This window comes from Hippopotamus amphibius, chromosome 13, assembly GCF_030028045.1.
Source record: "Hippopotamus amphibius kiboko isolate mHipAmp2 chromosome 13, mHipAmp2.hap2, whole genome shotgun sequence".
Classification (NCBI taxonomy): domain Eukaryota; kingdom Metazoa; phylum Chordata; class Mammalia; order Artiodactyla; family Hippopotamidae; genus Hippopotamus; species Hippopotamus amphibius.
Window position 1 is genome coordinate 5,540,708 of NC_080198.1, and position 27,556 is coordinate 5,568,263.

Consider the following 27,556-nt stretch of genomic DNA (forward strand, 5'->3'; position numbering starts at 1 on the left):
TTTTTTCAAAAAAAGATATTCCATGCGAATGGCAGCCATAAAAGAGTTGGAGTGGCTATACTAATATCAGACAAAACAGACTTCAAAATTGTTAACAAAGGATATTATCTAATGATAAAAGGGTCAGTCTATCAAAAATGTATAATAATTTTAATCACATATGTACCTAATAGCCCCAACATAAATGAAGCAAGAATTGGCAGAATTGAAGGAAAAATAGTAAACAATAATAGTTGCAGACGTCAATACTGCATTTTCAATAATGAATATAACAACTAGACAGAAGATAAGCAAGGAAATAGAAGACTTGAACAAAACTATATACCGACTAGATCTAACAGACATCTATAGAACACTATATCCAGTGACAACAGAACACATATTCTCCTCAAATGCACATGAAGCATTCTCCAGGATACACCATGTGTTAGACCATAAAAAAATGAAGTCATATATACTATATGTTCTCTAACTACAATGGAATGAAATTAGATATCAATGACAGAAAGAAATCTGGGAAATTCACAAATATGCGGTTATTAAAAAATATACTTCTAAAAGTAGTGAATCAAAGAAAAAAATCACAAGGGAAATTAGAAAATACTTCGAGATGAACAAAAAAAAAATAAACACAACATACCAAAATGTATGAGATGCAACAAACATGCTGCTTAGAGAGAAACTTATAATCTGAATGTCTATAATAAAGGACAATTTTAAACCAAAAACTTAACCTCTCGCTCTAAGAACAAAACAAAGCAAAAAGCAAACTAAATGCAAAGCAAGCAGAAGGAAAGACATATAAAGACCCAAGCATAAATAAAACATTGGTTTCTTGAAAAGATCAACAAAATTGACAAATCTTTATCTCGACTGACCAAAAAAAAGACTCAAATTACTAATATCAAGAGTGACAGAAGGGACAATACTATCAACTTTAGAGAAATAAAAGTGATTACAATACCATGAAGAACTGTATGCCAAAAAACTAGATAACCTAGAAGAAATGGACAAATTTCTAGAAAGACACAAGTACTGAAACTGACTTAAAAAGAAACAGAAAACCCGAACAGACTTATGAAAAGTAAAAGGAGGGCTTCCCGGGTGGTGCAATGGTTAAGAATCTGCCTGCCAACGCAGGGGACACGGGTTCGATCCCTGGTCTGGGAAGATCCCACATGCCGCGGAGCAACTAAGCCGTGTGCCACAACTACTGAGCCTGTGCTCTAGAGCCTGTGAGTCACAACTACTGAGCCCACATGCCACAACTACTGAAGCCCGAGTGCCTAGAGCCTGTGCTCCGCAACAAGAGAAGCCACCACATGGAAGACTGTGCATCACAACGGAGATTAGCCCCTGCTCGTGACAACTAGAGAAAGCCAGTGCACAGCAATGATGACCCAACGCAGCCAAAATAAATACATAAATAAATATTTAAAAAAAAAAAAAAGAAAGAAAAGTAAAAGGAGAGAATGAGCAATCAAAAAACTTCCACCAAAGAAAAAGCAGGACCAAATGACTTTGCAGGTGAATTCTACTAGACATGTAAAGAAGGATTAACAAAACTTTCATAAACTTCCAAAAAAACAGAAACATGTCTCAACTCACTCTCCAAGGCCAGGAGTATCCTGATATTAGAACCAGAAAAGACATCACAAAGAAATGTCCTTTATGGGACTTCCTTGGTGGCGCAGAGATTAAGAATCCACCTGCCAATGCAGGGGACATGGGTTCAATCCTTGGTTCAGGAAGATCCCTCAAGCCTGGGAGCAACTAAGCCCGTGAGCTGCAACTACTGAAGCCCACAAGCCTATAGCCTGTGCTCTGCAACAAGAGAAGCCACCACAATAAGAAGCCCATTCACTGCAACCAAGAGTAGCCCCTGCTCGCTGCAACTACAGTAGAGAAAACCCACACACAGCAACAAAGACCCAACTCAGCCAAAAATAAATAAAATTAAAAAAAAAAAAATGTAGCATTCACGTAAAAAAAATGTCCTTTATGAATATAAATGCAAAAATTCTCAGTAAAGTACTAGCAAACTGAATCCAACAACGTAAGAAGAATTATATACATCATGAGAAAGTGGGATTTATCTCTGGAAAGTAAGGTTGGTTCAATACATGAAAATAAATCAATGAAATACAGCATATTAATAGAGTAAGGAACAAAAACCACATGATCATCTCAACAGACACAGAAAAAGCATTTAACAAATTCCAACACCCTTTCATGACAATAAACAACAAGCTAGGAACAGAAGAGAATTTCCTCAACCTGCTGAAAAGCATCAATAATCATCAATATTATACTTCATGGTGAAAGACTCAAAGCTTTCCTACTAATATCAAGAACAAGACAACGATGCCCAGTTTCACCACTGCTATTTGACAATGTTCGACTCCGGGCAAGAAAAAGAGTAACAGGCATGTATCTAGATTGAATCTGGGTAATTTCCTGGCAGTCCAGTGGTTAGGACTCGGTGTTTTCACTACAGTGGTCTGTGTTCACGTTCAATCCCTGGTAGGGGAACTAAGATCCTGTAAGACGCTCACAGCATGGCCAAAAAACAATGAATCTGGATTCAAAAGGGAGAAGTAAAACTATTTGCAGATGACATGATCTTATAGACAGAAAAGCCAAAGGAAACCACATACACAAAAACCCTTAGAATAAAATAAGTACAACATGGCTGCAGGATACAAGAGCCATATACAAAAATCAATTGTTTTTCTACACACTAGCAATGAACAATTCAAAGAAGAAATTAAGAAAACTATTTTCAATAGCATCAAAAAAGAGTATCTAGCAATAACTTTAACAAAATAAGTGTAATACATGTACACTAAAAACTACAAAACTCCATTGAAAAAAATTGAAGAACAAAATAAATACAAAGACATTCCAAGTTCATGGACTGCAAAACTTAACACTGTTAAGATGGCAACACTCCCCAGACTGATCTAATATTCAATGCAATCCCAGCTAGCTTTTAGTAGGAGTGGTAGATATTGACAAACTGACCCTAAAATTCATAGAGAAATATAGGGGACCTAGAATAGCCGAAATAAGCTTGAAAAAACACAGCTGGAGATCTCACACTTCACGATTTCAAAACTTACTAAAAAGATACAGTAAACAGTACTATGTGATATTAGCATAAGGACATACAGATCAATGGAATAGAATTGAGAGTCCAAAACTAAACCCTTACTTTTTTTTTTTAAACAAGAGTGACAGGGCTTCCTAGGTGGCGCAGTAGTTGGGAATCCGCCTGCCAATGCAGAGGACATGAGTTCAATCCCTGCTCCAGGAAGATCCCACATGCCGCGGAGCAACTAAGCCCGTGTGCCCAAAAAAAAAAAATAAATAAAAAAAATTAAAAAAAAGGGGCTTCCTAGGTGGCGCAGTGGTTAAGAATCCGCCTGACAATGCAGAGGTCACGGGTTCGATCCCAGCTCCAGGAAGATCCCACATACCACGGAGCAACTAAGCCCGTGTGCCAAAAAAAAAAAAAAAAAACAAGAGTGACAAGATAATTTAATGGAAGAAAGAACAGTCTTTTCAGCAAATAGTGCTGGAACAACTGCATATCTACATGCAAAAGAATCAAGCTGGACCCGTACCATACACCATATACAAAAATTAACTGAAAATGGATCACAGATCTAAATGTGAGAGCTAAAATAATTACATTCTTAGAAAAAATCATAGTAAATCTTATAACGTTGGGTGGGACAAAGGTTTCTTAGCCATGACAACAAAATCATAGGCAACCAAAGGAAAAAAATTAGGACTTCAAAATTAAAAACTTTTGTGCTTCAAAGGATACATTAACAAAGCAAAAAGACAAGCTACGTGAGAAAATATATCCAATGTAAACAAAAAATCTTACAACTTATCAATAGAAAGACAAAAAACTCAATTTAAAAATAGGCAGAGGAATTTAATAGACATTTCTCCATACAAACAGCCAACAAGCACATGAAAAGATGGTCAGCATTGTTGCTCTTTAGAGAAATGCAAATCAAAACCACTACGAGATACCACTTCATCCCCAGTAGGATATTTATAATAAAAAGGAGACAGTAACAAGTATTGACGAGGACGACAGAGAACCAAAACCCTCCTACACCGCTGACGGGAATTTAAAATGGTGCAGTTGTTGTGGAAAACACTTTTGGCAGTTTCACAAAATGTTAAACACAGAGTTACCAGGTGACCCAATAATTATATTCCTAGGTACATAGCCTGAATTGAGAACATCTGTTCACACAAAAACTTGCACACACGTTTATAGAAGCATTATTCATAACAGCCAAATATCCATCAACTGCTGAATGGATAAAAATGTTATATGTGCACAATGGAGTATTATTCACCCACGAAAAGGAAAGAAGAGCTGACACATGCCACAACATAAATGAACCCTGAAAGCATTATGCTAAGTGAAAGAAGCCGTTCACAAAAGACCACATGTATAATTCCCTTCATATAAGATGTCTAGACTAGGAAAATCCAAAAGTGCTTGCCAAGGTCTAGGGAAACGTTGTGAATGCAGATACAGCTTTGTTTTGGGGGTGAAATTATTCTGGAATTAGATAGCGTGATGGTTGCACAAACTTGTGAATATACTAAAAAAAACCAATGAATTTTACACTTTAAAATGATGAATTTTATGGTATATGAATTTTATCTTAATTAAAAAAAAAAAAGACCTACAATCAGCTGCTAGGATTCAATGTAGGGTGTCTATAAAGCAGCCTGAGTAATTAAAAACACTATCTGGATAGCTGGAGGGAGGGAGGGACCAAGGGATGAACTTAAGCCTGCCCCCATCCATCTGTGGACTGCTAGGGAATGCTTACTCAACAATGTGTAATTTCTAATCAGAGTGTTTTGGAGATAAATAAGTACCAGTCTAGTTTATCACTTTAAAAGATGAACAATAATTCTGAAGATTCTTGGGAAAATTAAGAAATATGTATGGCGAAGAGAAAGGGAGAGAAGAAAGAGTAAGTTCTATCAGAGAGGTTTCATAACCTTCAACTTTTGTGAAATGGAAGATCAAAGAACTAGTGGAGATCTTTTGTAGGAAAGCTAATCTGCAACACCTCCCCCCCCCAAAAAAAGGGGGAAAAAAAAAAGAAAATATGCCATGAGCAACTTTATCCATATCTATAAAATAACCCTTTTTAATTCTAACATAAAAGCAAAATAAGATTTTCTCAAATAATTTGACTTAAAATTGAGCAGGTTAAAAAAAACTGAGCTGGTTAATGAAGAGGATATTATAATGACCTAATGACCAAAATATTTACAAATGGATGCTCTGACCAATTAATCTACTCTTTTAAAACTTACTGTAGGTCATAAATTTGAGGAAGACTTTTTAAATAGTGATAGAAATTGACAAACAGGCAAATTGGAAAAATACAAAGAAGCCACTCCAAGAATAATGACAGCCCAAACCACTCAATACATTCATCCAAATATTTACAGAGAACCTGTTCTAGGTTACAGCTTTCTTCTGGAAATCCAGTATGTTTCTGTACAAGGGGTATGATCCTTTTTTTCCCCTATGTTTTTATTGGGCTAAAACGTATCTAACATAAATTTACCATCTCAACCATTTTTAAGTGTACAGTTCAGTAGTAATAAGCACATTCACACTGCTGTGCAACCATCACCACCATCCATCTCCAGAACTCTTTTCATCTTCCCAAACTGAAACTCTATATTCATTTAACTCCCCATTTCCCCTCTCCTCACCAGCCCCTGGCAACCACCATTCTACTTTATGAGTTGGGCTACTCTCAGTACCTTATTTAAGTACCTTATTTAAGTGGAGTTATACAGTATTTGTCTTTTTGTGACTGGCTTATTTCACTTAGCCTAATATCCTCAAGTTTTATCCATGTTGTAGCATGTGTCAGAATTCCCATTTTTTAAAAAAAAGTTTATTTATTTTATTTATTGGCCACATTGGGTCTTCATTGCTGTGCACGGGCTTTCTCTAGTTGTGGAGAGTGGGGGCTACTCTTTATTGCAGTGTGGGGGCTTCTCATTGCGGTGGCTTCTCTTGTTGCAGAGCACGGGCTCTAGGCACGAGAGCTTCAGTAGTTGTGGCATGTGGGCTCAGAAGTTATGGCTTGTGGGCTCTAGATCGCAGACTCAGTAATTGTGGAACACAGGCTTAGTTTTCCGTGGCATGTGGGATCTTCCCAGACCAGGGCTTGAACCTGTGTCCCTTGCCTTGGCAGGCAGATTCTTAACCACTGTGCCACCAGAGAAGCCCTCCCATCCTTTTTAAGGCTGAATAATATTGTTATGTGTATAGACCACATTTTGTTTATTCATTTATCTGTTGATGGGCACTTGGTTTGCTTGCATGTTTTAGCTACTGTGAGTAATGCTACTATGAACAGGGGTGTTCAGTGGTGCCATCTCTCGTCAAGGAGATAAGCAAACATCCACTAACACACAGTGCAAACAGAACTATTGCTGTACTTTTACTTCATTCTTTGGTCTCAGGTTTGCTTATACACTAACGTTTTGTTGGTTTGTTTTTATTTTTTATTTTCTTTCCTATTTCATTAGCACTCTCATTAATTTCGAAAATCAAGTCAGGGAAAAGGAACCAAGCTATCTTATATAAATATTAATTAACAATAACATATTAAAGGAAGATTTTCCCCCCAATTAAATGCAAGTAACTCACAAGTGGAAAAAAATATTTAAAAATACATTAAGTTAAAAGTTTATGGGACTTCCTAGGTGGCACAGTGGTTGGGAATCTGTCTGCCAATGCAGGGGACACGGGTTCGAGCCCTGCTCTGGGAAGATTCCACATGCCCTGGAGCAACTAAGCCCATGCACCACAACTATGGAGCCTGTGCTCTAGAGCCCGTGAGCCACAACTGTTGAGCCCGTGTGCCGCAACTATTGAGGCCCACGTGCCTAGAGCCCGTGCTCCACAACAGGAGAGGCCACTACAATGAGGAGCCCGTGCACCATAATGAAGAGGAGCCCCCGCTCACAGCAACTAGGGAAGGCCCGTGTGCAGCAGCGAAGACCCAGCACAGCCAATAAATAAATAAATTTAAAAAAAAAGTTTACGTTAGGTACAAGTTTTATTTCCTAAATGACTTCGTTTCATCCTCTGTTATCTAAACAGAAGGAATCAGAGAACTCTCTCTCCTTCTCAACATTTTCATCTGAACACAAACAAGCAGAAATACCTACCATTTAAAAAAACAAACAAACAAACAAAAACTCTCAATCACCTCTCTCTTACTACCTGCCCCCTAATGTCCTTAACAGTAAAAAAAATATCCTTGAAAAATGCGTCTCTCTATTCCAGCATACGAGTAGCGAGTAGCGGACAAGAAAGGCAGAAGAGGAAATACTTGCATCTATTGTCATACAAATCTCACTTTAAAATGGAATTTTTAGGGATGCAACTTTTCTTTCTCAGTCATCTTTTCAAACCAAATCATTTTTTTTAACTGACTCTAATATCCTGGAGATATTCTTTGAAGGACCACTTGGAGGATTCCAAGACTTAAAAAAGTACACTTGAAACCTTAATATAATGAAGTATAACTTTCTTGAGTCATTCTTCAAAATAAGTCTCAAAGTACAGAAACTACAGAGCAGTGATTCTCAGACTGGAGCACGCATCAGAATCCCCTGGAGGGCTTGCTCAAACACAGGGATGGGTTCCACCCCCAGAGTCTGGGATTAATTACGTCTAGGGTGGCGCCTAAGAATTTGCATTTCTAGTGAGGTCTCAGATGGCACAGATGCTGTGAGTCCCTTTGAAAACACCTGCTATTTCCAAACAGGAGCATATTCTCTCGAGACTCAACCCATGAAAAAGCATGTACGTTCCCTTTAAATTAACTTTAAAAACTCACCTTTAGCTGTTCCTCCTGAAAGAAACTACTTTGTGTGATATTACTATTTAGCAGTTTTAGTCAATCCCTTTAATAAATTCTTTATGGTAAAAAGTTTTTAGTACCCCTGGGGAGAGAGCCAGGTTTCATTTAGAAACTTATTACCTCAAGTGACTGTGGTAATATGCGAATTTTGTTTCAGCGAATCTCTTAATTTGGGGACTGATAATTATATTAGCAAATATTTGGCAAGCAACCTCCATTGAGAAAAATTAGGTACTTGATTATATTAAATTATTTCATACATTATTCTCTATCTCCATCTGCATGGCCCTTGAGGTCACTGACATAAACTAACAGCCATTGGATGGAAATAGCCCAGACACAGATTTGGTTTCACACATGGAATACCTGGGGGAGGGGGAAGTTATGCTTGATCCAACACTTAAAAATCAGGTGCTTCCACATTAAAATTCAGATTTTCACCTACTCTTAAAAAAAAAAAAAATAAGTCTGGCAACATTTTTCCCAATTTTGCAAGTAAACAATCCGCCAGAGTTGGGCCACAGCTGCCCTTCAGAGAGAATTCAAGCTCTAGCTGGCCACAGTCCCCATTCACTTACTGTTATCTTCAACCTAGTCCTCTCCACTCTATTTATCGGCCTAGCCTCCGTAGGTGTGTATATTTGAATGCTGGGGCTTAAGAGGAAACAGACACTAGAGTCTCAATTTCAAAAAGGACATATAAACTGGCTTCAATTCAGTGTGGTGTAGGTAGTTCCTTCGGACTCACTCAGTCTCTAAGGTTGAGTTGTGTGATCTACCAGTAGGCCACCTCCACTCTCTGGAAATTCTTATGTTATAAACTTTTAGGCAAATGAACATTCTCTGAAAAGCAGTGTGTCCGGTTGAGACCCTTCCTATGTGGCAAAAAGAACAGTGTAAATGACAGGTGTGCCTGCAAAAATCGGTATGCAGAATGCCTATTTTAACCTTTTTTCTTGGGTAATAAAACAGAAAAGTAAAATGGAATACATAGCTTAAAATACTGTGGAGTAAACCTTTGTATAACTACTACCCAATCAAGAATATCAGCACATCAGAAGTCCCTACAAAGCCACCCCCCAATCATGACACCCTACTTGCCTCTGAGGTAAACACTGACTTGTACAAGTTTTTCACCTAAACCTGCTTTCCTAACGATATCACCTACTTCTGCCTGTTTCTAAAAGCCACGTTTATAAATTCTTTCGTAAATGAATGTAAAAATTCAATACTATGTTCCTAAGGCACATGCTAATGTGCCTTATTCTTCCTCTTGATCAACCTCAGCAGAAGTTTATTCACTTTCTGGGTCCTTCCAAAGAGCCAACTCCTGGCTTTGTTCATCTTCTTTCTGCTCCTGTCTTTAGTAGTTTCCACCTTCTACTCGTTTGTATTTATCGTGTCGCTTTCTTGACTTCTTGAGATAATACTTGCTAGTTAATTTGGGGCCTTTTTTCTTTTAAGGCTACACATCTTTCTATTAAGTACTGTTTATCTATATGCTATACATTTTATAAGAAATACTTTTATCATTTATTTAAAATATTTCTTAATTTCCATTGTATCTTAACTCATTGGTTATTTGGGGTTCTATACTTCAGTTTCCAAACATATGGAGATGATTATCTGTTGCTGATTTCCAGCATAATTACATTGGAATCAGAGTACATGTTAGGCGTTACATCAATCTTTGGAATTTGTTGAGGATTAACAATCCAGTCTATCATAAATCCTTGTAAAATATTATGTGCCTGCTTAAAAAGAATATGTGCTTCAGTGTGGTGTAGTGTGTTCACTAGAATATGTTCATTAATCATGTTGATCAAATTTTCAATAACCTTTACAGATTTTTTCATATGCTTCTTTCAGTTACTGAGAAAGATTTGTTAAAATTTTCCACTGTAATTATGTATTGTCTATTTCTCCTACAGTTCTGTAACATTCTGCTTTATATATTTTGCAGCCATGTTATTAGGTACATACAAATTTAGAATTCTATCTTCCTGGTAAATTAAAACTGATCATTAAAAAGTAACAGTAATACATAGCAGTGCTTTCTGGCTTGAGGTTTATTTGCTATATATATAAGTCATATGTATGTATGTATTACTAAATCACTTTGCTGTACACCTGAAACTAACACAGTATTATAAATCAATTATGCTTTTTTAAAAAAAGTTATAGTCCTATAATTTATTCACTCTATGGCCCTGGACAAAGATTTGTCTGCAAAACTGGGTAGGGAAACAATACTTCCACACGTATCAGAACATCAAATGAAGGAACACAAAAGAACTTGAAAAAGCCTATAAAACCAACTAGAATTATAATTCTCTCCCCTCCTTTCTCTGCCCCATGGGTGAACCACTCATCCATGGCTCTGGCTAATTCATCCTGACAGGCCAGTGCTCCACGGATAATGCAGGTCACTAATCACTGGCTGGCAACTTTACACAAGGCACAGTACTTCAGGGCCCAATCAAGAGCTACCTACTATTATACTATTTTTTAAAAATACTTCAGTATACATAGTGTGCTCACATATGATGTACACACACTCTTAACTACTAGGGCTAAGTAGGTAGTATTTCAGGTACCTTAAAAAAATAAAATAAAATGCATACTCCAGGTGTGGTTGGTTCACATTTGAAAGACTGGAAGAAGTGCAACCTTCAGAGTCAGGCTACCACAAGTGTATCAACTACAGCCATCTAAATCTACATTAGAGGGTTTCCTAATGAGAAAAGGAGGGAGGAAGTAATTTTTCTGATTAAAATAAGTGTTCAGTATATATATGGGCTGGCTGGAATGAGTGTACAGGAGCATCCAACCTTGCGTGTACACGTGGGTTGTAGGAATCGGCAAAGCAGGCAGCCTGACACTCTTTGCAGTGGCCTCTGGGCCTGGGGCCCTGGTCCTGGGTCTCGACACTTAACAGAGAAGTCCATCACCTGATCCAATGGAAAGGTTAGATATGCCCTATAATGAGAATATGTCTGCACCTGTCTCTACTGATGTGGGCTACACAGCAGAAGCAAAAGGGTTGGGGCTTTTGTCTAGAAAAACAGGTTGAATAACTTTTGTGCCTGCTTGCTAATAAACGTTCACATGTGTGGCAAAATGTAGTCTGAGACTTGACTTTGTTACAGACCACATGGCAGCATGATAACCTCTAATTATTAGAAGCTACCGATTTCTACCAAAAGAGATTTACACTGTCGGGCACACTGAGACCGGCTCAGTTCAGTTTGCAACAATTGTGGTGCATCAAGTTTCCCAAATGAAGCCTGTTGGGACAGAACCTCAAAGCAGGCCCATCACGCTGATCAAGCTGATGTACTAACTTGCCAGCCTGGACCCTCTAAGAAAAGGCCTGTTTCTCTTCAGTGGGAAAACCACAGGAAGCTACAGAGACAGCCCTGGGGTGTGGGTTTTGCTGGGCCTGGGAGCCTGCCAAAAATACCATCATTCTGTTTTTGGCCCCGAGAATGCAAGATATCCAAACTTTTTTCCTTTTTCTTTTTTTGCCTCCAATGATTTTCCCCAAACCACCTGGACTCAGTACTCTACTCGAAATGATGTCACTTAAACAGTATCTGTATTCAAAGGAGTAGATGAGAGGCAACTACCCCACTTCAAGTAAATGCAGAACAGAAGCATCTGTACTTTCAAAACAGCATTTGTCTTGGATTCTTAACAGCTGTATGTCCCTACTCTCCAAATGTTTTAAAAAATTTAAGCTAAAAACTTACCAAAATTTGAAAGTGAACTATGTTTGTCATAAACAGTTTCCGGAGGCAAACCTTTGGAACTTTCACCCCCTGCCCTGCATCTTGGTTGGGGGGCACTACACGTTGCTCTAGCCCACGCGATGTTCCTGATGATACAGTCTGAAGACGCAACCCTAAGAAACACACTCCTCTGGGTATCAGAATGCCCCTTTAAAAAGACAAGTCCCCCAAGAGTAGTCAACCAGCTGGTTCACCAAGGAGCTTAACTCATCCATTCTTGAAATGGCTAAAGAGTTAAAGTGGAATCCGTGCCCACCCACCTCCCTGCCCCACCCCGCCCCACCCAATGAGTACACTGGAATTCTCCGAGTATGAATTAATCCTATCACCTCGTTTTCTGAGAGGTGTTTAATATGGTAGGTAAGTGAACTGGGAGCTGGGAATCCTGGACTCTCATGTGACTTCTCTGAGCCTAGTGACCTCCCCACCTGATAGACTGGGAAGCCCCCTGCTAACACCTTCACAGGAAGCTTGAGAGACGGGGAAACATCCATCAAATGATGCCAAAGGCAGGCAGAAACGCCACAGCCAAGGCAGCCAATGCTCTCTGCGTGTGTTGCACTGGCCTCCAGCCCACTCACGGTGCAGCTCCAGCAAGAGGGAGCAAGATGGCCGAGGCTGGAGACAGGCCTGTGAGGAGCAGGGTGGGGCAGGGACCAGAACGACAGCACGGACAGGCAGCAGCCTGGTGCTGTCACAGAACTGCCATCCAGACTCCCACGTCCCGGCCTCGAAGAGCACAGAGAAACTCAGAATTCAGAGGGAACACAGGCAAGAAGTCCTTACCCAAGGCTCACATCAAGCTGTCGGCCCAACACAGGCCACAGATACCTGCACGGATCTTCAGGAAATAAGAGGATTCACCCCTGCCCTGAGCGAACACTCCCGGGAACATTCAACCTCATTTCTTTTTGGTTAGTAATGAACCCCCTAGATTAACAGCACACCTGAAAAGAAAAAAGGAAAGAGACAAAGAATCTAACAGCCTGTCCATTTAATATTTGCTGACCTCCTGAGGCCATGCCCTTTTTAAAAGAATATATGCGCATCCTTTTTTATTCCCCTCCTTATTTGTCAACTTCTAAAGATGGAAAGTTTTTTATGGATGTAAATTAGAAAGTGACTGCATTTATAAAAGGACATGGGAATGGCACCTGATCCCTGCTCGTACAGAGGAGCAGGCGAAAACATTTACAGAGAGCTGCGTCCGTGACGCTTGGCAGACCAGCTCTCGTCAAATCTTCATCGCCACCAAAGAAGAATTGTAACTACATTCCACCTGAGGAAACTGAAGCTCGGAAACTTCAAGATACTCGTCACAGGTCACATAGTTAGTAGGTGGCATCGTCTCAAAAGCCAGTGCTCAGTTCTAGCGCATGAACCATGTCTAAGTGGCCTGTCACCTTTCTGTCAGCTTGCAGTCAAAGGCAGGTATGCTTGGAGTTCCCTGGTGCTGGGGCTCCCGCTTGTTCAGACCTGCAAGCCATTTGAAGCTTCTGCAGTTCTTTAAAAAAATTTTTACAACTTTTTCTTGCAAATGGCTCGTTCCCTTTATTTACAACACACAGCTTCAAATTACTTTTGGCCTTTCCAAAAAATCAAACCCATCCTCAAAGGTCACCACTGCTGAGGCTACTAAGAGGAAAATATTGTGAGATCTGAAGCAATTTCCCAAGAAGAACTTGTCAACTGTTTTGAGCTATCACAGCAGAACTGAAACAAGGACAAACCCCCCCCAATGCGCCCCCCCACCCCAGAGATCACTGAAAGGGCCCATTTCTTGGGACTTGCAGAGCTTTTGCAGAGCGCATGATAGGTGATGTAGGGCTCATATTTCAGGTATTAAGTGCCTATTGGAACATTCTCAATAGGAAGCAGTGAATGATTCAGCAAAGAACAGCAGATGTTGTGAAATAAAACTCTCACTCCTCCAGTAAAGCCAAGTGGTGCGTATGTGTTTTTGCTTTCTTACTTATGTTATTCTACCAGGAAGTCATTTTGCCCTCATTTAGTTTTTTTATAAATCCACTTGCATTGTGATTGAAGTCAAGTTTGTCCAGCCAGACTAAACTAATAGAAAATCTAGATATGGGCAGAGTAGCAATCCCAAGGATGGTTTCTAGTCAGGCTTTCTTCTTTAAGAGAGCGACGTGGAGCTCACAGTCCATGCTCGGGATGTGTGAGGGGTTTTAATGCAACAGTGAGTCACTGACACTTGCTTCAATCCGCACTTTTCTTATCATCACCCTTCAGGGTCCTTTGTGAAAAAGTTGACATAAAAGGGAAGGGAGGGACATTCCTGGTGGCCCAGTGGTAAAGAATCTATCCTGCAATGCAGGGGACACAGGTTCAATTCCTGGTCAGGGAAGAACTAAGATCCTACATGCTGCGGGTCAACTAAGCCCACGCCACAACTACTGAGCCTGTGCGCTGCAACTAGAGAGCCTGCGTGCCGCAAACTACAGAGCCCACGTACCCTGGAGCCCATGTGCTACAACTAGAGAAGAGAAAACTCGTACACCATAACTAGAGAGAAACCCACGCACCGCAACAAAAGATCCTGCATGCCGCAACTAAGACCTGATGCGGCCAAAAAAACAAAAACAAAAAAATAAATATTTAAAGGAAAAAAAAAAAGGAAAGGGAAATGTGAAGTTCAACTTAGAACTGGGAAAAACCCACATTTTTCTCTTCTGCCTTTACAAACGACACAAAAATATACTTTTGCGTGGATTTCTGTTCCAGGTTGGAGTGCTGATGAAGACCCTACAAATACCCAGATGCTTCCGTAACTCGAGTCGACGGCCGAGACGCCGAGGCTGTCTGGGGTTCTGACTGTGGGCCTTGCAACACACCCTGCAGAGCAGTGCTGCTGGGAGAAGGGCGACCACCCCCGGGATGCTGCGCTCCTGAAGTGCCGCTGGGTGTGCACTGACTTCCTCTCACTTACACATTTTGCTCTGTCTGTTCTCCCATTGACTGTTCGCCTTTGGCACGCTCGCAGCCCTGTCAGGACCACAAAGGAGATATTTTCCCAGCTTTACTCTGATAGCTACAAATTTGAGATGTTTAACTTTGGTGTGTGCTTTAGTCATTCCTTAGATACTCCAGAAAATAGAAAACACATAGTCTTTTCTTCCTTGTTAAGAAAAAAAAAAAAAAAAAAAAGACTAATAAAACGTTCATGCTGAAGAGTTATTTAAAGCTAGGGAAGGCCAGACACTTTAAAATTGATCACTGTCATCACAGAAGATGTTATATAAACAGGTTATAACAACAATAACTTTGGGAATAATGTGTTCTCAAACAGTTCTTTCAATCTTCTTTGGCAAAAAAGGCTGTAGTGATAAGTACTTTTAGAAATACCTGGACAGGATATTGGAAGGCCTTTTAGAAAAAATAAAATGGAGACTTTAAAAAAATCTTACAGGAGAGCAAGCAAAACCCTGCAAAGAGTTCACTGCCAGAATGTGTCCTTTCATAAAATGTTAAGTCATTTCTGATGAATCCCAAAGGCTCCTTGTTTTAATATACTTTGGAAATGATCTTCCAACACAATAACAAATCATCGAAAGCATCAACTAAAGCAAATGAGATACTAAAAGCTGGAAAGAAGCTCAGCTGAACAAGTATTCAGAGCACTGAAATGTAACATTCAATTATAGCTACCACTTACGGCTTCACGATAAGTCATGCCTCCTCAAGAGTAGGCAAAGGGCACCTGCTACCGAACCTTAGCTTCCTACCCACCCAACTGAGTTCCTAGAGGGCACAGCCTGTCTTCCCAGCCTTCCTCCTGTGCTGTTCATTTATTCATCGACAAACACACTCATCAATTTTTCTCGCCATTCAAAACATATTTAACCAGTTCCTATCATTTTCTAGGAACTAATTATCCCTTGCAAGCTTAGGAACATTTCTTGGGTAGAGATGTTTAAATAAGTTGATATGCTTGAGGTATATAATCGTGTAGTATAATTTTCCTATCTTGTCCAGAAGGATGTCATCAGAAACTGGACAGGCTTTTTTATTGCCCTCACCCAAAATATACTGTTTTATCAACCAAAAATATATCATGAAACAGAAGCTTCAATGTTTGTTGAATTGAACTGCTATGACAATAGTCATTAAACACTCAAATATATATATAATATGCAACCTTTGTCAAGCGTTGGGCTTGAGGGAAAGGCTAAAAGTCAATGAGATTAATTCCAAGCTAAACGGAACTCAGCTTTTCGATAAACTGAAGACTATGCTTGGGCCGGGCAGCCAGTGCAACCATATAAGGAGAACACAGCCCTAAATTTTCTGGTCTGGATGTTAAAAAAGATCCTGTTTTAAAAAAAACAAATGTGTTTGGACAGGCAAGGCATGTCTTCGTGACCTCAGGTGACATGGAAAGGAGAAAGTGGCACAAACTTTAACTACAGAGCAGGTGGTCTCAGAAGACCACAGGCTGGAAGTCACCACCAAGGCTGAGTTCTCTGGAATCACAGGCAAGTTTTCGGCAGTAATAGTCGTCATGAACCACGATGGAAGTTTTCTGCAGCCTCTCGAAGCCAAGGCAGACTTGACTTTCAATCAGGCCTTTCATTGTACCTGCTTGGGAACAGTGAGACCAGAAAGGGTGCCACACCCCACCCCCTCCTCCGGGAGACCTAATGCAATCACAGGGGTCTTTGTTTTCCTCTTATTTCTGATGTCAACACCAGTCCCAGGAGTGGGCAAAGGCCTTGGTACTTGGTCACAGGGAACTGGACACACGTCAGCCATTGCAATTTCCCTGGGAAACAGAAAATATTTTCCCCACTCTATGGATGAGGAAATTGAAGCAAAGGGAGAAGTGTCCAAGGTTTTTCAAGGAGGTGAACAGCCAAGAGCTCTGAGGTTAGGGCTTGTAGCTAAATACTCCACACTGGCTCTGGCTGGATATTCCATCTCCTTTTGGGAACCTCTAGCTGTTCTGGAGGTTGGGGAAACACTAGTTGCTAAGGACAAGATGTGGGATACAGTTTACACCACACAACCATACATATGGAATCTATCCCATGTTAAAACAGAAGACTGGAGGCCTCACTGGGTAAATGAGATAGAAAAAGGGAACCTGGGGGTTACTCATCATTTTCCAAATCAGAGATTTATGTCCCTTTTGGAAAGGAGAAGGAAAACCTGGCTGCAGCCCAGTTTTGAGTAATATTTGCCACTGAGAAGCTGTATGCAAAAATTCCTGGCACAAGCTTTGGAGAGCTCTTCCGATTGGGCTCTGGCCAGTCCTCGTAAATGATTGAGATTTAAAACCCTATCAAATCAGAGAAGCAGAAAGTATGCTTGATGCAGCACCATAAATCCCTCTCTCTAAAGCGAATTTCAAACTTACAATAGGAATGTTCAGAGAGAAAAATTATCTGCACATACCCGTAAAACATTGGGTTTTATTTCAAAGCCACGAAGGTAGATACCAACACCTAACAATGATCTGCGTAGCTCGAATATAGTTGATGATGTCTTTATTCTCAAACATATTTTCTGATTTTTCTGCAATGAAAATGCATTGCTTGGGGAGTAAAGAATTAAATAAAAGTAAGGAAAGCAAATATAAAAGCTAGCAACTTCAAGTGTCAATAGAGAGCCAGAGCTTATCTCATCCGACTGACTCATTTAATAAAAGAAGAAAGGGAGGCGGGCAGAGGGGGGAGCACCTTGTTCGTGGTCCCTCTGCGGCGAGCAAGGGATGGAGAGCCAGGACCTGGAAATCCCCCGCCTGTCTTCCTGTCCTCCGCGTGCCCCGCCCCCCACCGCCGGGCTGCAGCTGCTGGATTCCTTAAACTAGGAAACCCCCTAAGCCTGATGCTAGGTGAGGAAGAGCCTCAAGTGCTAGACAAAGTCCAGCCAGAGTCCAACTCAAGAACAGCTGAAACGTAGACGGCACTCACCAAGACCAGAGGACAATTTTCAGGGAATTAGGTGTCCCAGGCTCAGTCACAACTGCTACACAGAACAACTTCATAAACGTGCCGTGTCTTCTTGCCTCTGTGATTCCCCCCACGCCTGGAATATTTCCCTCTTGTCCTCTCTCCCATGCATCTCTACAAACTCCTACCCATCCTTTAACATCAACTCAGAAGTCCCTTGCAAGGCCTTGCCTTGTCTTCCCCATTTACGAAGCTAATTGGTACCAGGACACCTTAACAAGAGGATTTACCTTGACTGTAGAGCATATCACAATGTTAGGGAGATCAGCATTGGTTTATATGTCTCCCTCGCTCTCTCCATAGCATTCTTCCAAGGCAGTGGCTATTTTAATCACCTGCATATCTCTGGCACACAGCAGGGACTCAAATGTCAGTTGAATAAACGTATGTCTGCTAATAGACCTACAGTGAGAATTTAACCTCTCCTTCCAAATCTACCCTTTGTCTTTCTGTCCTCAGTGGTGCATCTGTAGAACTTTTAGGTAATATGTTGCTTTGTGATACGGGTTTGTTATAATAAAAAAAAAAAAAGTTTAAATAGTTGAGTTTAATTTTGGAGTTTTCATGCTTCTCAAGTAACAAAGAAAAGAGAAATGAGAAGAAAAAGGTAGGATTATATAATACCAAAAGATAAATGGACAGGCTGACTATGACAAAGGCTAAAAAGAAAGCACAGTTTACCATATGATGATACCAGCGGACACCTATTCTTCTTACACCACCCTCTCCCTAGCACTCCAAGACACACATACACAGGTGCACGTAAAAAGCTAATAACAAGTCACTCTGGGAAGTTTAATCATAACGCATCAACAGAAGAGCCCATCATATAGTAAACACCAGAATGAGTACATCATTAGGTTGCTAATGGCTAATTAAAATCTGAAGATCAGGTTTCTGGGCACATCTTGCTACATCTGTGCACTAGGCAGTCCCAGATGGTGTGAAAACCAAGTTTGGGGCCTGCTTCTTCATAACAGGCTGTTCCTGCAATAGCACTTGTGCACGGACAGAATCGTGCAACAAGAGCAAGAATCCTCCTCCTGCAGTTTCCTCAGGCACGGCCCAGCTCCCGACTCTGCACAGCAGAGAGAAGTTTCCGGTCACCTCCTGGGTCCCAGGAACAAAGCTACTATTACATAAAACACCAGAGGGGCCTAGTTTTACTCCTTCTAGGGAAAGAGACCTGTCACAATACTCAACATACTGCTCCCCTCCCCCAAGACTGACTGGAAAGGGGTGTAAGGGAACTTTCCTGGGGTAATGGAAACATTCTATGCCTTGACTGAAATGTGTAGGTTACATGGTGTATGTGTTTGTCAAAATTACAGAATTGTTAAGATTCGTGCATTTCACTATGTAAATTTTGCCTAGGAAAAAAGAACCATGCACAATGATCAAACTCTAGGTAGCAGGTTTACTATCTGCAGTAGTGTGGACTAGCAATTTCAAAACTACTTTCTGTGTTTCTATGCCAGGCTTGAGCAAGTAAGTGAATATATGCAGGATCCGGAGAGCCAGGTTTCTCACTGTTGGGGAAGGTAGGTACAAATACAGAAAGGGGGAAGTTAACACCACCAAAGGGGATAAAATACAGTTGCCTCCTGACATGAGGATACATCATCATTTCTTTGGTATTCCTGTCAAAAATTCATAACCTGAATCTAATCATAAGGAAACATTAGAGAAATTCAAATCGAGGGAAATTCTACAAAATAACTGGCAAAATGTCAAAGTGTTGAAGTTAAGAGAGACAAAGAAAGGCTAAGGAACTTCTCCAGATTGAGGGAAGCCAGAGAGACATGACAACAAAATGCCCGACCCTGAATTGGATTCTGGTCTGGAGAAAAAACTTATGAAGAGCAGCACTGGTACAAGCAACCAGTAATCTGAAATATAGACTGTGTTAGATAACAGTATTATGCAAACATTAAATTGCCTGAATTTGGTAAGTGCTTTGTGCTTAGGTAAGACAAGAACCTTTTTCTTAGGAAACGTACATTGAAGTATTCAGCCATAAACAATCACGAGGTCTCCAACTCACTCTCAAAGTATCAAGAAAAAGAGGAGAGGCAGGGAGGGAGAAGAGCATACACACACACACACACACACACACACACACACACACACACACACACACACACACACACACACACACACACGGAAAAATGTAAACAATTGGGGAATCTGGGTAAAGGAATTCCTTGTACTATTCCTGCAACTTGTCTCTAAGTTTAAAATGCTATCAAAGTAGAAAAGTACCCCTCCAAATACTCTAACTTCCCCCAAATTATTTAGGTGAAAATCTAAAAACAAATTAACTCAATGCATTATAAAAAATTCTTCCAAGAATGTTGGTTTCAAAATTAAACTTTTCCCTTTGGTAGCAATTCTACAGAACTATTTGGCTCTGAATTCCTTTTTAAAACTGAAATAGGACTCGTATACCTTCAAATAGGTTTTTTTTGAAATTCTGGTGACAGATACTATCATTTTGGAAAGTCTTACAAGGCAATAAATAGAAATTGGAGTGAAAGCGACTCCTCACCACCCTCCTCCCTCCAGATTCTTCAATATTTTTCCTGGAAAATGGAACAATTCACCTGGCTGCGTGCCAAGCTAAAATCAAACAGGGTTAAGGAACAATTTGTGTGTAGCCTTCCCTGCCATAGAACCAGAGAACTGTACTCTTTCCCACCTCAGGCCTCATAAAAGGTCTATATTTTATTTATATAAATAAGGTAATGAAGGCCTTATTACTCAGCACAGCTTATTCTACCTCCCCAATCTTTCTGTCTTTGTGGTTAAATCAAGACTCAAGTATGGCCTTAGTCCTAGGGGAAAAAAAAGCAAAAACACTGAAAACTACCAAAGGAAAAAATTACTTTATGGATGTCAAAGGATAAATTTTTAAAAGTCATTTTTAGACCCAAAGAATCTTTTTGAAACAATAACTATGATATGAGTCAGTATAAAAAATATTATGCTAGGTATGCATTTAGAAAAATCCGCATGCACAGAGATGAAAATGTAATTGGATTTGTCATTTCAAAGTATTAATGCCGGGTTTGCAGATAATACAGAATGACATTCTCCTAAGCGAATAAATACGTTAGCCAAGTAAGTAAATGCTGTTTCTACTGTAAGGAAATACATGCACCAATGAAGCAACCTTTTCAGCACAAAAGAAATTTAATACCCAGACCACATGAAAAGTGATCGCTATGGGAATAGCACAGCTGTTAAAATCCAAGTCAGTTTGTATTAAATCGTCCAGCATGTTTATGTAAAGCAGGACTCTCAAAATGACCACTAAGGAAATAATTCTGCTAACAAAAAAGTAATACCTATATTTAGTTTAATGCTTACAATAAGTGTGAAAGAGAAATGCAAAGCTATTCTCTTGCAAAAAATATAAGGGACCTCAGCTAGCTGGTATGCTTGTGATCCTCTTATAAACAATGTCTCAAGGGCTAATTTAATTAGAAATAGTACAAGAAAAAATGAGTGTTTACATTTCACTTAGAGAACCCAATTATCTTTATTTCATTGACTAGCCAGATCTACATAAAGCCATAGAAAAACCTCTGGCACCTGTGCCAAACAATTTCTATATGAAAATTAATACTGCCAAGTTATTTTGAGACCAATTAGCTCACCCATTCAAAGAAAAAAAATGTGCTCCACTGAAGAGCACATGATCCTAAAACCTGCATTTCTGAAGAAAAAAGTGCACATAGACATCCTTGGGGCCTTGGCTTGAGCAGGTATCTTATAAGATGCCTTAAAGAACCTACAGAAGAGTGATCTCATGGATAACTACTAACAAATGGTAGGCGTTCAATCTCAACATAGACACTTGGGATGCGTAACGATAGAACAGGAGCTTAGTTTACTTTTGAAGAAAAGAGAAAAAAAATTAAGTTTTTGAGCACCTAAAATTAACCAAATTTATTAACATTGTTCGACAAATCTGAGTTAACTTTTTTAGAGAAACTGGTTAGGATTGTGCTTCTCATAAGACAAAACCCAAGTAAAGTTTTCAAAGAAAGCTTGTCATTTCAGAGTGGGGAGACGTTCCCTAGAACTCAACCCCTTTCAGACTGCCAGATGTAGGCTACACAGCAAAGTCCCAAATCCCAAATAACTGAGAGGCCAGAGTTTGAGATTAATGACAACGCTATTTTGCATAACACTTGAACACGAAAGTCTTATCAAGAATCATGAGTTTTAAAAGCCCAGGTTAAATCACTGGGCATTAGAAGGCTTAAAGAGGCATCCAAAAGGAAATCAGCTATAACACACAGTGTACATGTAAAAATAACTCAGACTATCTCAAAGCCTATTAAAAAATGAGATGCCATCACTGTAGTTTTGAGATACATCAGCCGTTTCCCATTACAATGGAGGACATACCAGCTCTATTTTTAGAGCCTCTGGAAAGATCAAAGCTGAATGGGCCCTTTTACTGGCTCCCCATCCAGGCCCCTAATCTCTGTTTACTTTTTCTTTGCCATTATGTAGATCTCCAAAAGACACACCACCAGGACTGCCTGGTGTCCCTCGTCCTCTAAGTAACACTTAAAATTTGCTCTGTGATGGTCTGTGCAAGCGAGGAGCCCACTGGGGAGGAACAAAGTCGTAGAAAGTTCAAATTCGAGTCAAAATTGCCATCGTGGCACAAGTACTGACACAGAGCTATAATAATCTAACTCAGTGCCTCTCTCTGCACCATAAACCAAACTTTCTCAGGCTGGTTTCTCTGTGAGAATAAATACAGATATATGAAAACAAAATCCTTTCTGGTTTGGTTTTTTTAGGCCCTCCCCCTCCTCCACAAGAAGCCCTCCATTGGCTTGGGTGCCTCCGGCTGCTGAGGCTGAAGGGCTCATTTTAAAAAACAAGTCCCGCGAATGTAGAACAACTTACTTTGGAAGAACAAGCTGTACATTTGTCAAATGCCAGGCTGACAGGAAGGACATGATCAAATCGTGACAGAAATCCTCGTATCTAAAAACAAACAAAACAACTCACATCAAGCCCAGAATGACACACCTGTGAAGTACATGTGTAGTTTCTGACAAGTGGGAAACGATTAATACAGTGCTCTTGACACAGAGTGCTAACAAAAATGAAGTTCAATGTGGATATTTTCCCTTGTACTATATCATCAGTTTGGGGAAGAACTATACTACGTCCTTTATTCCATTAAGAACCAGTCTACAAGCTTTGCACATATGAGACCTAAACACAAATTGACTCCAAAATATAAAAAGAAAGCTGTAAAATCTAAAGTATTGTTTTAATAAAGGTCTTCAAATATGTAACGGGTCAACTAGTTTATCATTAACAATTCTTACGTATGTTACAGTGAACATAGGATAAATGTGCATTTTTAGGATGTGGTATTGGGTGGGGGCTCAGTAGGTAAGAAGGCCTGAAGACTACAGAAGGCAGAAATGGTCCTAAATATATGTCCAGTTACTTGCCTAACTTGGTACAGATAAGAAAAAAAATGCAATGCATTCCCAAATTTATGGGGAAAGAGCGCCACCTTGAGCATAAAACTCTAAACTACAACTGATTTCCATTTACAGCGTATCGGTTATAAGCACGTTTCACAAAGTAATTCAGACACTATACTTCCAGAACTACACTTACACCACAAGGGGAGTTTAAACTGTTTTATTTATCATTAAAACATTATTATGAAAAATATGTATGGTGAATTCTCTAAGTCTCCATAGGACTCACCATTTATAATAAGCCAAACAACACCAACCTTCTCATGAATTAATTTATTTGCTCTTGACAACTAATGAAACTCAGGCTGAAAAGGGTGAAGCATCTTGGCACAGGCAAACAGAAAGTGACAGAGCTAAGATTCAGAAGCGGGTTCCTGACTCCAAACCTGGCGAGGCCCCAGCCTGGGCTCCCTCTGCTTCCTCTCAGGACAGCACAGGTTTTGTCTTCAATGTGAGAGCTCACTACACATTTAACAGCCTCACTTGAATAGAGCAGAAGAACCAACCCCCCCCAGGCCCACCCCGCCCCACTCCCAGTCCTTGTTGCCTTTAGCCACCCTACCAACACTCCCCCCCAGAACAAAACCAACAAAACCTGGCAAACTCTAAAGAGACGGGCTTGCTTCTCAGCGTAGGTAATTCCACCTTTAAGCCCACACTGCAACCAACAGTCTAGTTGCATCTACATACTTATCACTGGAAAAATCTAACCTTAAAAAGGAAATGCCTATAGCAATCTTTTAAATGTCGTTATCTATATATTATGAGATTTCAAGGTAATGTGAGATCAAAAGAGTAGTAGAAATGATAAATGAGATAGTTGGGATAAGTTAGCTGGCCTCCCGGGGAACCTTTGAACATGTGACAATCTTTAGTTCCCTGTATCTCAGGAAGGTGGTGACCATTTCCTAATACAATACTTAAGGCACAAGCAGGGTCCTAAGTTTGCTCTCCAGGTCACCAAAACAGGGGACAGCAAACCGGCAGAAAAGACTATAAAGGCAGGTCACAAATGGGCATGTCGAGATCCTCATGAGATCTGGAGGTTACAGGCCCAAAGAATTCTCATACTGAGCCTCCTTGTATCTCAATGGCTTTCGTATTAAACTTACCTAGAAAAATATCATGTATAGCACGTTTTCCATTAAAATGTCCACTGACATGGCCTACGTGTTAATGTCCCATATATGCTTCGTGAAAAGGTTTCCTGGTTCTCTTTTCTCTCCTACAGCTAGTAAACGTTACATTGTGCAAAGAAATACTGGTAATTGTCTCTGCGAAACTGATTCACGATTGGATGTGCAGAGGTAAAGGCGAAGGGGAGAGAGACAGCAGACCTAGTTGGAAGCAGGAGAGGGAAGGGGGGAGGGAGGAAGGAAGGAAACAGAAAATATAAACAAAAAACACAGGTGGTGAGCAACAGAAAGGAGCCGAAGTGAATGGGGGGGGCCAAGCAGGGGCCCCCCACACCACTGTCTAGCACCCCAGACAGCTCTGGACCAGGAAACTGACTCATATTCCCAGGAAATGAGTAGAATAACATCTGTGTGAGGCCTTTCAAACTCCAGAAGGCTCAGAAGGCCACCGAACTAATTCCAGTTTTAGCACATCTACGAGGTATGCCTCTTCTCATACCGATCGACAGACTCCGAATAGGGACCGCCACAGGTGAGCGCGCTCAGCTCCCACGGAACCCAACACGCTGCTGTGGGTTAGATACCCTAAGACACTGCTCTGAGGCGCGTCACTTTTAACCTGGTTCGCAGAGCGGACCAAGCACAGCAGAGACTTCCTCATGCTGGCATTCAACGTCCCGCCAAAACTGGGCCCATGTTGCCTTCCCGCTCATGTCTTGGGTTGACTCTTTTCACAGGCTTCATACAACTGCTAAGCTCAAGTACAATCTCCCTCCCAAAGACACTCCTACGTTGCTGACCTCATCTCATACTGAATTCTATGACTCAGAACTCTTCCTTTTGGAACCAGCTATATATCCAAATCTACATCTTCCTTAACAGCCACTCAAGCTCAAACACACCTCTTTCATAAATACCCAATCCACCCATCGCTTGACTTAGAGATAATGCCTTATGTGAAATCCTTCTTTTTGGTATTTATCACCAAAATAACTCATGAAATAGTTACTTCTTTAAAAAAATAACAGGTTTCAAATAAAATCCATGTACCATAAACTTATTTTAGGGCATATAATTCAGTAGCTTTTAGTATATTTACAGAATTTTGTAACCATCACCAATATCTAACTTCAGAATGTTTCTCATCACCCCCAAAAGAAACTCAGAACCCCTAAGAAATTAGTCCCTATTCTCCACTTTTCCCAGACCCTGGCAACTACTAATCTACTTTCTATTGATTTGCCTATTTACTACAAACGAAATTATGCATGACTGGCTTCACTTAGCATATTCTATCATCTGTCTGTATTTCATTCCTTTTTATTGCTAAATACTATTCAATTATATGGATATACCATATTTTGTTTATTCCTAAGTTGATGAACACTTCTTTTGGGTACACAGAGTGGAATTAATGAGTCACACAGTAACTATGTGTAGCATTTTGAGGACCAAAGTGACTGCACTATATTACTTTCCTGCCAGCAACATATGAGGGTTCCAGTTTCTCCACCTTCTCGTCTCTGTTTGAGGATACCCATCCTAATGAATGTGAAGTGGTGTCTCACTGTGGTTGACCTGCATTTCTCTAATGACTAATAGTGCTGAGCATTTTTTTCATGTGCTTCTTGACCCTTCATATTATCTTTCTTTGCAGCAACGTCGATTCAAATTCTTGGCCAAGTTTTAAATTGGGTTACTTTTCTTCTTCTTGTTGAATGTAAGAGTTCTTTATATATTCTGGATACAAATTTCTTATCCAACATATGATGTTGCAAATATTTTCTCCCACTCTCAGGGCTGTCTTCTCAGTTTCTTGATGGGTGTCCTTTGAAGCACAGAACTTTACTTTTTTTTTTAAATTAATTTATTTACTGGCTGCATTGGGTCTTCGTTGCGGCACACGGGCTTTTCTCTACTTGCCGGGAGGGCAGGCTCCTCATTGCGGTGGCTTCTTTTGTTGCAGAGCACGGGCTAGGTGTGCAGGCTTCGGTAGTTGTGGCACACAGGCTCAAGAGTTGTGGCACATGGGCTTAGTTGCTCTGAGGCATGTGGGATCTTCCTGGAGCAGGGATCAAACCCGTGTCCCCTGCACTGGCAGGCAGATTCTTAACCACTGTGCCACCTAGGAAGTCCCAGAACTTTACTTTCTTGATGTTCTATTTATTTTTCCTTTGGTTGCTTGGCTTTTTGGTATCACGTATAACAGACCATTTCTCACCCAAGGTCAAGAAGATTTAGTACGTTTTCTTATTTAATAGTTTTAGCTCTTACATTCAGGTCTTTGATCCATTTTGAGGTGATTTTTGTATCTAGTGTGAGGTCAGGGTCCAAATTCACTATTTTTCATGTGGAAATCCAGTTATTTCAATACTTTGTTGAAAAAACTCTTCTTGCCCCATTGAATTGTAAGGAAATGACCACAAATGTAAGGGTTCATTTCTGGACTCTCAATTCTATTTCATTGATCTACATGTCTGATGGTACTACACTGTCTTGATTATAGTAGCTTTGTAGTAAGTTTTGAAACTGGGAAGTGTGAGTCTCCCAACTTTGTTCTTTTTCAAGATTATTTTAACTATTCTGGGTCCTTTGCCTTTACAAATGAGTTTTAGAATCAGCTTGTGTAATACAGTTACACATAATTTCTCTTGCTTTTAGAGAGCAAGATACAGGTTGAACTATTTGCATCTGTCCATAGCACAGTGATTTGCTCATAACAAATACTATCAATTGTGAAATGAATGGATGAGAAAAACACAAACATCCCAAACACAACCAAATTATTCATATCTGAAGTATTCAGAGAAAACACATCCCAAATAAACCTCAGGGAAAACTCCATCTTACCACCATTCACATTTTCCAGGCAATTTGAAGCCTTTCCCCATCAAAAACCACTTTAAATGCCCTGTATTACAAATGCACTGAGCTCCCACAATGCTCTGTGTTCCCTAAAATCTTACGAGAAATGCACAAAATTTAAAGGGCAGAGGTTGCTATTTAAAATTTTAACACTGTCCTTAGACATGCATAGAAATCCCAGAGCAAATCTAAAATCCAGGCACCTGGTGCAAAATCCTAATAAATTTATTCCACTTATTTAGAGATGCGAGGCACCAGTTCACAATCAACGGAGTGGTGAAGATTTGTCCCTTACTTGGGTGGAGAAAAATTCACCATCACCTT

General features: G+C 40.1%; 1 protein-coding gene across 10 annotated transcripts in view; it reads right to left on the reverse strand.

Moving 5' to 3' along the window:
• ATG7 (autophagy related 7) overlaps window positions 1–27,556 on the reverse strand; it is a 330,637-nt gene that overhangs the window by 126,773 nt on the left and 176,308 nt on the right. For all 10 annotated transcript variants that reach the window (XM_057705407.1, XM_057705404.1, XM_057705399.1 and 7 more), the window contains one exon: window positions 22,636–22,716. In XM_057705407.1, coding sequence (XP_057561390.1) covers window positions 22,636–22,716 — 81 coding nt within the window. The remainder of the gene's footprint in view (window positions 1–22,635; window positions 22,717–27,556) is intronic.